General features: G+C 37.5%; 1 protein-coding gene across 1 annotated transcript in view; it reads right to left on the bottom strand.

The window, feature by feature from the left end:
* TRPM6 (transient receptor potential cation channel subfamily M member 6) overlaps positions 1-13,891 on the bottom strand; it is a gene marked incomplete at both ends in the record, with an annotated part of 99,970 nt that overhangs the window by 14,503 nt on the left and 71,576 nt on the right. Inside the window, 8 exons of the mRNA XM_079548260.1 lie at positions 2,053-2,103; positions 3,825-3,850; positions 4,867-4,925; positions 6,305-6,402; positions 7,266-7,392; positions 8,261-8,373; positions 9,092-10,224; positions 11,568-11,700. Of these exons, the coding sequence (XP_079404386.1) occupies positions 2,053-2,103; positions 3,825-3,850; positions 4,867-4,925; positions 6,305-6,402; positions 7,266-7,392; positions 8,261-8,373; positions 9,092-10,224; positions 11,568-11,700 (1,740 nt within the window). The remainder of the gene's footprint in view (positions 1-2,052; positions 2,104-3,824; positions 3,851-4,866; positions 4,926-6,304; positions 6,403-7,265; positions 7,393-8,260; positions 8,374-9,091; positions 10,225-11,567; positions 11,701-13,891) is intronic.

Raw genomic sequence — 13,891 nt, 5'->3', positions numbered from 1 at the left:
ATTATGCCTCCTTAACTGGGGACTTTTTTCTCAGCCAAACACCTTCAAAAGTCAGAATGCCAACTAAATATTTATGGACTTGTTCTCACAATGACTCAGTTATTGGGAAATGGAAGAGAGCTGCAGAGTAAGCCTCAAGGAAACTTAAGAAGAAGACTAAGAAAGAGTTTCTAAAGAGACTAGGAAAAAAAAAAATCTCTTAGTAGACTAGAAGAATGCAAACCATATACTTACTACCTTAGCTGTGTTTCTCTGAACAGCATCCACAAACTCTTTAAGGATGATTTCTGGAGCTTAGACTCCGCGTCCTTTTTTTTATTCTTCTCTTAATTAATTAGAGATTAATTAGCCCAAAAGGAGAGAGCAAAGGAGACCCATGGCATGCCAGTTCATGACTGTACGGTTCTCATATCAGAAGAGCTGTCTTTCAGACTTTATTAAAAGGCTTGCCTACATATTGCAAGACCAACAAGCACTGGATAATGTAGCTTTTGAAAAACAGACTGAAAGTCAAGATTCTTCCTTAATGCACCACTATAAACATACTCTGGTCACTAAATTACTGCATACCAGGAAAAAAGATGTAAATAAGGCAGGTGTCACAAATGTGCTGTCTGTCAGACTCTGTCAATGTCCACTCCACAGCCTTGAGAAGCACTGTGAAGTCACTTTGCACCAGCTGCTAAACCTGGAGGAAAACTCAAGCTCTTTTGACTGTGCAGAGAAGCAAAACTGTATTTGACTGTAAAACATGATAGCAAAAGAAACCACAAGCAGTATAATGTACAGGATTTTGGAATCATAGAATCACAGAATCCTTAAAGTTGGAAGGGTCCTTTAAAGGACATCTAGTCTAGGTGTACAAACACCTTCAGTGATGTAAGTCTAACAGAATTTTTAAAAAGGACTGGACAATGCAAATAGCGCTCAGGGACACGATTTAGCAGAGGGCTGTTAGGATAGCATGATTAAGTTGCAGTTGGACTTGATGATCTTTAAGGTCTTTTCCAACCTGAGCAGTTCTACAATTCTGTGACAGTCCAACTCCTCTGCCATGAACAGGGACACACACAGCTAGATCAGGTTATCCAAAACATGATCCAGCCTGAACCAGGGACAGGACATCCACCACATCTCAGTCTGAGTTTTATTGACTAATTTCTAGCCCAATCTTCCTGATAAAAGAACACCTATTCTGGAAACATCTCAAGACCTTTGTCATCTTGTCATATAAATGAGATTGTTATCTGCACTACAAAGTCCTATCCAATTTCAAACGGCATGCATGATGAGAGCCAAATTAATCATTGTAACGATGCCACGATGTCAGAGAAATTACTGCTGTACACTGATTACAAACCAGGAATCGTTATTCCCAATGAAAACCACATCGTTTTTCAAACTTCAGAAGGCTGTTAATGCTTTCAGTTTACCCTATGTCCCCCTTGAAAGGAGCGAAAGCCATGCAGGCAACAGAGACATCTACTGGTAAGCTCTGCACAGTTCTCCTCTGGGGAAAAAATGAAATCCAAGCCTTGTGGAAAAATCTTTGCATATTCAGTTCAGGAAAAGACAGGACTGTGGGCAATTAGCATCCCAATGATTTATTTCCTGCCAGATTTCCATGAGCTCATAGGTATATAAACATGGATTAGGTAGTACAGTACCAATTAACTGAAGAAACCAATTCCAGCAAGCACAAAGGAGGATGTGGGAGGTGTGAGGGGATATGATAGCTATCAACAAACGAACATTTCTCCTGGCCTCCCCAGGAATCAGAGGAATCACTGTTTCCACTGATATTTTGAAAGCAATTATCTACATTCTGCACTGAATTTGCCACAAATAACTGGAATGGAGCAATTAGCAGCAGGAAAATAATTCATAACTTCCTCTCTGCTGTATTAGGCATGAATTAATGCAGAACCTTCTTAGCAGTAGTCAATTGTGCAAATCTTCCAAATGAAAATCACAGAAAATGACAAGGGATGAACTAATGTTCTTTTTAATTTGATAAATTACTCAGCTATCATTCTGGTGCCTCCTGCTTACCTGAGTAATGACACTGCAGATCTGGAGCTGTTTTCAAGCATCCAAACATATCTGAAATAATGTTTAAGGGATCATTATGTTAATTATTATAGCAGAGATGAATGCATGATTTTTTATTTCTTCCATCCCAGAGTTTGTCATGAAACAGATTAATCAGAATTACTGTCTTAGCATTCTAAAGAGGAGAATTACTAATGACTTAAACTGTTATAACATACAGTTGTATTCTGACAGATTTCAGTCACCAATGTAATATAGCCAGGCAACTTATTTATTCAGGGTAATGGTGGGAAATTAGTGATATTAACCTCAAGGACATGTAGCTTTTCTGAGCCAATTACACCTCTGGGATATTAAAAGCATTTTGCTGTCCATCATGCTTCACAGTCTCCCAAAGGCACAATTTTTCCAACTCCATCTTCAGTCATTAAGCATTCCATTAACTATACTATTACAAGAAAGTTATAACAATACTGGCTCATTAGTCCACAATCTCAAATGCTCTTAAAATATAAACATACACCAATTTCTGTGGTTGCATGCATAATAGGCATAGCCACATAAGATTTAGTCCAAAAACTTTTGTTTTAGAAAGTATCTTTTTAATAAAGCCAAGATCAATAAGCATATTACCATTAAATAGATGAAATTACTTCATTCTATTGGAAAATAATCCTTTAAAATGCAAAGTTTAAAAAAACGACAACAAAAAAACAGCCCACAACATTTTTGCTGTAACACTTTCAATTCTGAAAAATGTGTTAATCAGAACTAAATCTTCATCAAACTGTGTGAACACTACCCTCCTCTTGTTTGTATATTTTATCTAGTCAGCATCTCATCCCTAACAGAAGAGGTTTTAAATGAAGAACATAAACAGCTGCAAGGTGATTGCATTTCCAGTAAGTCCCCCTTTTGATCTCATTCTTGATAGACCCAACTAGCTCTGTTGTACTTCATACACTGTCAAACAACAAGCATGAAAAGGGGAGTGCAGGCCAACTAATTCCTTTCCAGAGTGGGAATCAAAGAAATTGTGCATTCTAGAGAAAAACCCTAAAACATCTCATACTCGCAGCAGTGTGCTTCACCACAGCCTCATTTCGTGCACGAACTGATCCAGCGAGATCATACACGGAAAGTAAATAGTCAAAGAGCATCTGATTTCTGCATCACAGCTATCTTCAGTGAGATACAAGTCCAGATGCACAACCTGTTATGGCTAAGTGGCATATCAGGAAAAATGGAAGACAGACTAAAAGGCAACAAAGTTTGACTGTTGAACAAAGTCAGCCCTCATTATGATCCCGAATTTCCTCATTGGCCATTCCATGAGTTCAATGTTTCACCATCTTTCTAATTTCAGTGAAGCCATACAAACAAACAGAGGAATTACACCAAACAAGCATTTGAAAAATCAAGCATATATTAGAAACTGTATATCATAATCTATTCTCAGATGCAGACCCAATTTTAACTGAGGACTTCTCTCAGACAATAATTAAAACTTGTGAAGAGATTACTCCTCCGGGAAATTATGGAGCAGACCTAAATGAAAGTAAGTTTTTTCTTTCAAAATTTCACCGCCACCTTAGATAAAAGATCGCACTTTAAGATAAAACCAGGAAACAACATATGAAACAATTGTTAAACATTTCTTATAGCTACCAAATAGAGTAAATTGATTTTCTTTTGGATTACGTATTTAACAGCAGTCGAAGTAGGATTTGCAGAGAGGAATTGAAATGAATGGCAAATAACCAGAAACTTACTGTCAGTTCTTTCTGCAGCTCTCAACCTGTTTAAAAGCAAACATTCGATATTTTACTTCAAAGTTCCCATCTTTGAGCTAATACTGCTACATATAAAGAAAGATGATCTATATGAAAACAAAAAGTTCATGTAATTTACAATGCAGGATCAGCATTAGCATCTGATTACCTTCAATCACATGCACAATTTTTCGAACCATGTGAATCAATGCTGAGATGTACTCAGAGCAACATATGCCATTGCCATTGCTTACATAGAAACAGACTTTTTAAACTGATGGTCCTTTGGATTAGCAAGGCTGCAAGAGACAACAGCATCTTTGTTACAGAACACAATGGATGTGATTTCTGTAACACACCAGTGAAGACAACAGACAAAGCGACAGAATCAGGCTACTCAAAAGTCTGTAAATCCTGCTGGTAAGTACATGGTTTGGCTACTGCCCATGAATGACTGGCTTAGAAGAAAAAAAAAAAAAAAAAAGACAAAGACATAGGATCTATCAAACAAAAAACCATTCCTAAAAACATTCAAAATACTTACAAAAACAGTATTATTTTTAATAAATACAACTGAAGTTTATTAACTACTGAAAACACATTATAAAATCAAGCTATATATTTTGTAAATATCCAGACTTAGTAAAAAAGAGATCAGTCATGAAAGAAGAGGTTCCAGGAGCTGCTAGGATTTAAATTATTGATTAAAAAAACATGCAATTTTCATAGCAATATTACGTGCAATTTTTCATGCTTACTAGATTGGCTAGTTAGTCTCTGAGTAATCTCAGAGACTGAATGAGAAAATTTATTATTTCTACAATACAAAGGTATGTCCATTTCATCTAAAACTCTACTCTTTCTTTTAATGGATTTCTTTACCTTCATTAACAAGCCTTCACTTAAAGAAACTAAAACAGATTGAATTGCCTTAACTGTTCATTTCACATCAATTTCTCATCTTAAGTGGAAGCTTGTACAAGAGTACAGAATTCTCTTTCTAAATATGTGATAAATATATTAATATACTAGTAATACATACGAGGAGTTCCTGCTCACATTACTTCTGTGGATGCTTCCAGACATGCTGTTACTCAAATCCTATAAAGAAGAAAGATATTTTTATTGGTAAAATCCGTACATCACTGTCACATATTCATTGAGCAATTCAAAAATGTAAACTCTTGAAAACATTTCTTGATAAGCTAGTTGTCAAAATGAATAACCCCACTGACAGGAGAATCACGGCATTGTCACACGTACAGTAAAATGGAATATTAGTTTACTCAGACTGCAGTTCTCCACTGTTGTCTCTATATAATTCAACAAAATACTCAGGTTCAGAGCTATTATCTCAGTGCAGTGGTGACGGCAACACACTGAGTAGTTCTCCAGTGACTTTGCTAAATCATTTTGCCAGTCTTATAGTTAAAGAAGTATGCAAATCATTTAGTCTTCTAGCTCAGTTAAAGAAAATAGGGTTGCTCTGCTATTTTCAAGGTTCTTCTAAAGTGCTGATCAGAGATGGGACTACTCTTTTGAACAGAAAATTTAGGTAGATTATAAAATCCTCAAAAGCAGCAGAGCTTAACGTCTAAAAATGAATTAATTCAAATTCTGCTTTGAATATTTTCTGAGTATTAACTCTCATTTTTTTTTAATTTCACAGTTCACTCATGTTTTCACCTTGCAGACTGCAGATGAAAAAAATCTTTAAAAAAACAGAAAAATTCACACACACTCCTCTGCTTTGCTCCCTACTACCCATCAGGAAGGATTTCTGAACAACAACTATTCAATGAGTAAAGCTGGGAGGAGTCACTTTAAGGAAAATTAATTAATTTAAAATATATCTTAAAGAGAAATGAAGAGATAGATGCAACAATATCATAACATCTCAGTGACGTACATATAGAATTTCATAACCCAGAAGGTACGTAAGAGGAGGCATAGAGATGAAGTAGTATTGGAGTCTATGCCTTAAGTGAATAAATAATTTGAAATTTGTATACTTGAAGTGTATGTATACTTGAGTTCCAGCCCAACGCTGACCCAACTGTAACCAATGAAACTTTCTGAGGGTTCTGATAAAGAACAGTGTAGCTAAGTTTCCAGAAATCATTTCATTGTGCTGACCAATTCCACTCACAGGTTCAAAACCAAGTTCTCTACTCGTTATCTGCCTAGTGAGACACCAACATACACTTCATTTCTGACCACTTTCTTCATACTCAAACCACTCTGTGATTCAATAATTTAATATCCTACCTCAATAACATTCAACAGACTGTCAGCAGCTCTCAAATTATTTATTTACTTGCATGTATGCACTGTGCCAATATACAAGAAAGTTTCTCATGTCTAAAGAGGCATTTCATAACAAAGGATCTACAGTGGCAAGCCCATGAAGGTCCATACTACTACCCTAGGCTCTAAACAGAAAGCAGCTGTGGACTAGGATGTATAATCTCAGGTCTTACCTCCCGATAATTCCTCAGGTAATCACAGAATTGTATGGTATGCCTGTGGATGTCTTGATTTTTCATTTTCTGGTGCATGTAACTGAGATATTCCAAACCTAGCCAAAAGAGCAGGTATCAGCTATTTCCAGAGTGTGTATGAACAGCTCTAAAGCTACAAACATATGCAGCTCTATAAAATAAACACCTACATACCATATTGCCCTAGCACGTGTTAAAGGCTATAAAAGCAATAATAGAATTTCATAGGGTGTTTCCATTCTCTGTTAGACTTCAGAGGAGTGCAACCTTCTCAGGCCATGCTGTGCTGAGTCACAGCATTCCCTTGTGCCTCTCCCAGCAGCTTGCAGGATAGAACTACAGAGCTGCACACTGCAAAGCTTAAATAGTCTATGCAAGGATTTCTTAGAATGAAAGAGCTGGAGAACTGTTAAAAGAAGAATGCCATTCCCTTTTCATTTCAGCAGAAATGATGAAGAATTCATTTATTCACTTTAGAGGATGTGTTTCAGAGCAATGAGTAATGAATAATGCATCCAGAGAATCTGCCAACAGATACAGTATCACAGCACTGCTTTATGAGTGTATGTGCCCTGAAAAATTTACCAGAGTTTATTTTCACAATAAGCCAGAACACCATTTCAGAAGACACTACAGGAAAGGAGACAAGGATATCGTTCTCCCTGTTTCCCATTTATTCCTGGGAATTACATTAGTTCTTTACTATTTCCCACACAGGAAAGGTAACATCCCAAGAAAGACACAGCTGACCTTTCATCCCTTTTTTCTCTGACATAGTATAATAAATAACAAGTCATGCATGCCTGGAATCTATTTCTAATTCTGTAAAAATCGCGCCAGAAGATAAATGCAGAGGATAACACTTGGAGTTTATGAATTTTTATTTACTGATTCTTTTTCAATGCTGCCCTGAATTTTACTGTCTACAAACATCACATACTTAGCTGACTGAAATTAGACACAGTGAGCCAGTTCTTCCTGTGTTTTTCTTCCCCATTCCAGAGACCAATCTCAGTAGGCTCTGAGCTCACTTGGGTGTTCGGGGAACAACCATCCACTCGAATCACCTGGCAAGACACAGACAAAACAAAATTCGATTTATAGAATGACTATCACCTCTGCCTTTCTTCTGATAGTTGTGCTATGACACAGACTTTCACAGCATTACTGAAATGCCAGTGACTGAACTGGCTTCCAACTGACAAAAGTTTTCCCATCTTTATTAGAAGCTGCAGAAGTCACATTGCTTTTGTTCAGTAAATTAGTGGTACTGTAGGTTTTTAAAACAAACTTAAAGTCCCTCAGAACACCTTAAGAGACAATTAGGTCTCAAAGTTCAAGTCTCAGGTCTGTTGCCCATTTGAGCATCTCATGTAAACAAATCAGTCTTCATCTTTTGTTTCATTAAATAGGAATAACTCTTTTCAGATAATATTTTTAATATATATACATATATACAGTCAATGTGCAATCTACAATGTGCTAGCTGGTTAATGGATTCAGAGAAAACACTTACACTGTAGGACTTATACACAAGTAAGAACAATTGCAGGTCAGTAGAGTACAGACAACACTTCTGCTCTAGATCATGGGAATCCTCCCCAAGTGATTCCGTCAGCTAGAGTGCAAAGGATAATTCCTCTCTGTGTGAAAAAACCCTTGATCCACTATTGGCAAAATCTACAAGTTTAATCACTTTTAAAACTGTAATCCCATACATTCTAACAAAAGGGAGATTAAACCAACACCAGACACACACACACAAAAAAAAAAAAAAAAAAAAAAAGCATTTCCCACTTTCTGTGCAGCATTTCCACCATACATTACACCAAAACATTTTCAGTTCACCTATATTTAGTCCTACATTACAGAACTGCTCTTACTGAGTGAAAAAGACAGTTATGAGATATATGCTTCTCTTCCATCTACACATACCGGCACCTGAAGGGGTTTTTGATCCTTCTTTTCTCTCCCAGACTTTCTGTCTCTGTTTTGTTGTTTTGCTTTTGTTTCTTCACTGTGGTGTAGCTCACAAGATGGTAAAGACTCTGTGGGAAAGAATCAAAAAAACATCATTAAGCTACAGAGCTTTTGTTTACAAAGAGACGATCTGATAAGACTGAGAGTTGGCAGATCTCCAAAGCAAGCTGAGAAAGACTTGTGACATCCGAAGACAATACTCACAAAATTTATGCAGTTCCGTACAAAGATGGCCACCATCATAAGACAGAAAACAGCAAATGTTATCTATAATCTCATAGTGTTTATACTTAGAAGTGAAATCTGCTATATTTAAGCTGTCCATAAGAAAACTTGGCTGTGGACAAGGAGGATTTTAAGCCTGTTGTAAAAGTGTACACCTATTCATTCTCAACAGAACCTTCTGACTTATGATAATGTCAACACATCTCTCAGGGTTCTGTAGTTTCTTTCGTTTTCTGTAATTCTTAGATTGCTTCACCAGGGTAGGAAACTACCCTAGAGCCAGTACAGTTCCTCTAACACCACAACTGAGTAGCCAAAGCTGTGAGATGCAGACAATCAGGGTGGGACTGTTTTGTGGCTGACACCATGATGCCACCCAGCTCAGATACCAGGCACAATTTAAAACTCCCCCACAGCAGTGATTCCCAGCACAAAGAAACTGAAGGAGTAACTGTTTGCTTACTACCCTTAGCTGTGCTGAGGTACCAAAGAGACACTTTTTAATAACTTCTGGAGTTTCTCAACAAAAGATACTGTAGAGGTACAGCATTTTATTTTTACCATCTGTGGCCTTGCAGCTTTTCCCTCTCCTCTCTTTTTTAGGGGATGGTAAGCTCTTGCAGAAACTCCATTGCTTCCAGAGTGGACTGATCCACGAGGTGCTGTGTTTCAGTTTATTCTCAGAAATGACGACGCTGTGCCGTGAGCTGTTGGAGTTATAGGAGAAGGACTTAGATTCTTTTATCTGTATGTGCGTGGGAGGTCTACTTGTACAACTACAGTCACAGTTAAAGGTGGAATGTATGCACAGGTCCTTCTTCTGTTTCTCCCTTGAGCTGAAAACCCCTTTTTCATCACCTTCAGAGAATCCCCAGTTCACATAACCACCTTCGGTTTCTTCCCTGTCATCACAGTAGGGTGCTGCATTTTCTCTGACTTCAAGTGATGTCTGGAGACTGAGAGAATGATCAGCATCTGTGGCATTAGCCTTTTTTGAAGGCAGGTGAATAATAAAGTCTCTCTGATTCCATTGATAATTTTCTGGCTCTTTTTCAACAAGGCTGATGCTCTGCAAGTTTTGCTGCACAGCAATGCTGCTTTGCAGTCCATCATTGAATATGTCTTCCCTGTACTTGGTAGGAGTGCTTGAAAAGGACAAGTTTAAGGTGATGGTGTCAGAGAAAGGTGCCCGCTGGTGATCAGGAGGAACTAGCAAAAATTGTCCATATCTGGGGGATGACTTAGCCTCAGAGGACACACCTGAAGTAAGTGTGTCATCACTTTCTATCTTATGAGAACTACCTTCTACCAGCTTGTCACTCTCAGTCCTCAGTATGTGGTCTATACATTTTGATGGCTGCTGACTCCTCACCAAGCTCCCTAAGAGTGAGGGCGGCATGCTGTAGTAGTGATACTTCTTGTCATACAAACATTCTAGACTGCTCAGGGTCTTGGAATAGAGTACATTGTTCCAACTGTGGGGCAGCTTTCTACAGGGTCTATGTTTTTTGTCAGCCAGTAAGGCTTCTTCCACCTGCAGTGTGTCTACAGCTGAAAGCACTTTCAGGATGTCCACTGTCAAAGCAGACAGGTCTTGCAAATGTCCCAGCTGGCTGTCCAAGGAGAGCAAAGATTCCTTGATATAAAATACCTTCTCATACACCTCTTTCAATTGCAGAAACATCTCCTCCACCCTAGATGAAAAAAGAAATGATACTTAAAATATCTTGACTTCAGCTTACCGGATGATTAGCACATGAACACATTTTAAAACAGCACTATTTAAAACAGTCTTTTGTATTTTTCATGGTGACTTCCATTCCCACGAAAATGTGTATTTGGCAACCCATGGAGGCTTGAAACATGCCATTCAGTTTACTGAGCCAAAAGTCAGTGATTGTTAAGGAAGTATGCTTTTTGCTCAGTAAGTATCTAACAAAAAATACCACATTTCTACTAATCCCCATTTCATGATACAGAACCACTAAGCCATGGACAGGAGGTCAAAGCTTTAGAAATGCTGCATTGTAAGTGTAAATGCTGTAAAAGTAAATATAAAATAAGTACAGTATTTCTTGTCGGTCAGTTATCTTTCATTTCTACACTTCCTGTGCAAACATGAGAAAGATAAAGCTTCATGCTACGGATACTCTACAGATACTGTTCCATTTTTCAAATACTGTAAACTGCTAGGAAAATGGTCTTCTCAACAACTTGTAAAGCCTTTTGGAACATATTTTGGTAAATTTGTTTATATCAGTTATCTTAAAAAAAAAGTCAGCTGAAAAAGAAGCAAAGCCTTTTTTAATGGTCTTCGAATTTCCAGTGAAACAAACAAGAACTTCTTGGACTGAAACAGTATTTTTTTAACCAATTCATTATCTTTACATCTGTTAAAGGTACTCTCTCTAGTACTCTGCTGGAAGACAGCATCCAGTGGGAGATACTTCACATGGAGCAGGGAAAGGGAATGACTATGAGGGAGTGGTAGATGAAGAACTGCTATGGAATCACAACAGCCCTTCTCTGTGTGGAAAAGGAGGTAGAAGATAGTCAATGTGGGAGAAGGTGTTCTTAGTTTGATTTTAGTTTCTCACTGCTTTAGTCTGTTAGTAATAGGCAATAAATTATATTAATCACTCTATGCTGAGTCCGTTTTGCCCATAACGGTAACTTGTGTGCAATCTCTCTGTCCTTATCATGAGCCCTTTTTTTATTGTGCTTTCTCCCCTCATTCCTTTGAGGCGCGGAAGTGGTGAGAGAGAGGTATGGTGTTCAGCTGCCAGTCAGTATGAAACCACCCAAATCCCATAAAGCACCTGCACACTCTACAAATATGCAGGGATACAATTCTGCCAGCAAGGCTTCACAGCCAGGCTCAACATTTGGTTCAAACAGAAAAGTTACATTTCCATCAAATTAGCAGGGCCTACATGTGCCTCTCATTTTCATAATGGCCATAACTGCTAAAAAAGCATTAGTAGTCCTTTTATAGAACTAATGCATACAAAGAGCACAAATGTGTAGCAAAACATACCTCTCTGTCGTCACACGGATCCTTTCGCTGTCACTGGAACTCAAGCTTTCATTCTTCTCATGAAAATATTTTTCCACACATTGTTCCTCAAAGTCATGGAGTTTCTTCAACTCGTCGTCACTCAGGTACAGCTCTATATAAAGAAGCAGAAGTTGGTAAGAAGTGTGCTGACAAATGCAACTGTTTATAAGCGTCCATGAAAAAAAGAAAACTGCCAAAATAGGTTTCCTCCTTTGTCAACAGACCTAATTCCATGAAATTTGGGATTATGGAAAAAAGTTCAAAAGTGCCAAATACACAAAAATGTATTTTTCATCTTCTCTTAGGCAGGGAACAAAACCCCACTGACGAGAATTCCACTGTATTTCCTTTTAAAAACTCAGCATTACATACTGACTGTTCACAAACATTTACTTTCTCCCAGACTCACAAAACTTATATAGCAGTATGTAAGACTTATGAAGATATTACTGCAATTTGGTGGACATTCATTAAGCAGACACTCATTAAGCAGTGATATTTCAGATATTTCAGATATTTATTCAAAGCTGTGAAGGCTTTTTTTTCACTTAATTGCTTTACATTTTCATAGGCATAAAATATCAAGCAAGACCACTGGCAGAAAAAAAAAAAAAAAAAAAAAAAAAATCAAAAGTTTTAAACTCCACAGTTTAGACTGCTCATAATCCTATTATTCACTTTCTCTCAGAAATCTTATACAGACACCAAGTAAGATTTCTGAGAAAATGGATCAATTATAAGTCAGTATGAAGGAATGCATATGAAGGAAAGCTACTTCTCTGATACAAATTCCACATCCTCCAAGTTTCTTTTTTCTTTTCTTTTTAAACACCAGAGTTCCCACTGTGCTTGCAAGAAATTATCTATGCCAAGCAACATGTCTGTGTTTGTAACAGATGCATACAGCTGTAACAAACAGCATCACAGAGGAGCACCACAACATGTCTGAGACACTGAATCACCTGCTAAGCTCCTTTACCTCAGACCTCTTTGTAACCTTGCTTCAAAGATTTCACATTCTCTGTGAGGAATTTTCATTGATTTTCCACAGGGTGGCACTGGATCCTCATTGCTAAAAGCAATTTTTTAATCACAGCAAAAATTTAAGTACAAGAAACTTGTCAAGCAATATACAGGCATATAGAAAAGGAACACAAGAGCATATAAATGGGAAAAAAAAAATCACTTTCCGAGAAAACTATAGGCAAGGTATAAGCTCTCTTCTATCTCAGGACTTTTGAATGTGCTAAGCAGTCAGAATTTTCATATGCTTAATGTACCTTGCAAGCAAGAAACTTACTGTGCTCTGACAGTAACTTACACTACACATGCATATAAAAAGAGCAGTGATACTTCAAAGGCAAGCTGATGCGTTCATCCATGAAGAAGAAGCTGAGCCTAGGAGCAGCAGTAAAGCTGCTTCAGCATTGATTAGTTAAGCTCATTTTTGAAACCTGTAAAGCTGTAAATTTTGAAATCTGTACGTGGCAGATATGTTGAGACTTTCATGTTCAGTAAAGAAAATCTTGAATGAATTGTAACCCAAAAAGGGTCTGATCAGATCAGTTATTAGGTATCAAGAATGTTCTCAAATGTCAGGTATCATACCCCCAATTGCTGCCATGAAGTCAAGAACAGATTCTGCTATATGTAATGTACTCCATAAGAAGTCAAGGACACGAGTCACTTGCTGAAGCATCTTTTTTATGAGCTGCTAGCACCTCTCACTTCAAAATACTCTGGACTAACTTAAATACATGATTCTCATTACAAAAGGAACTGAGAGCAGGAGTCTCATCCCATTCAATGGCATTTCACTTAAACTTTAATTTATGAACCACAAACCCCAACTACCTAAGCTCCAGAAAAAGAAAGTGTAAAAACTTAATGGTAGGAGGATACATGGGGAAGAAGCCATTGAATGTTATCAGAAAAAAAATACAAAGTAATCAAAAGCATTTGAACTTTGGGCAGTTAAAAAGGAATTGATAGTCTTCTTAGGATAAATGCGCAAAAACGTAGGCTTCCAGTACTGTTTCTTAAAAATGGGGTCATTCTATACTACTGAAAAAGTCAGCATCATGTTATTTCACGTCTGAGTTGTGATATATCTATGTTGCTTCAGAAGGGTAAGTCTACAACATCTTGCCAGTTATAGGCCAGCTGCAACGAAAATAGCTATGACTGAGCACAATGAAAGTTAAAACTGAGAGTCAGAGCCTGACTAAGTTCTTCACTGTTACTATCTACATTACATCTTAACCAACGCACAAAAAGTGAGGACAGCAAAAGCCAAATAAAAA

The sequence above is a fragment of the Tetrao urogallus genome, assembly GCF_951394365.1.
Source record: "Tetrao urogallus genome assembly, chromosome: Z".
Taxonomy (NCBI): Eukaryota; Metazoa; Chordata; class Aves; order Galliformes; family Phasianidae; genus Tetrao; species Tetrao urogallus.
The sequence above is the reverse complement of the archived record's forward strand: the minus strand, read 5'-3'. Positions and strand labels throughout refer to the sequence as shown.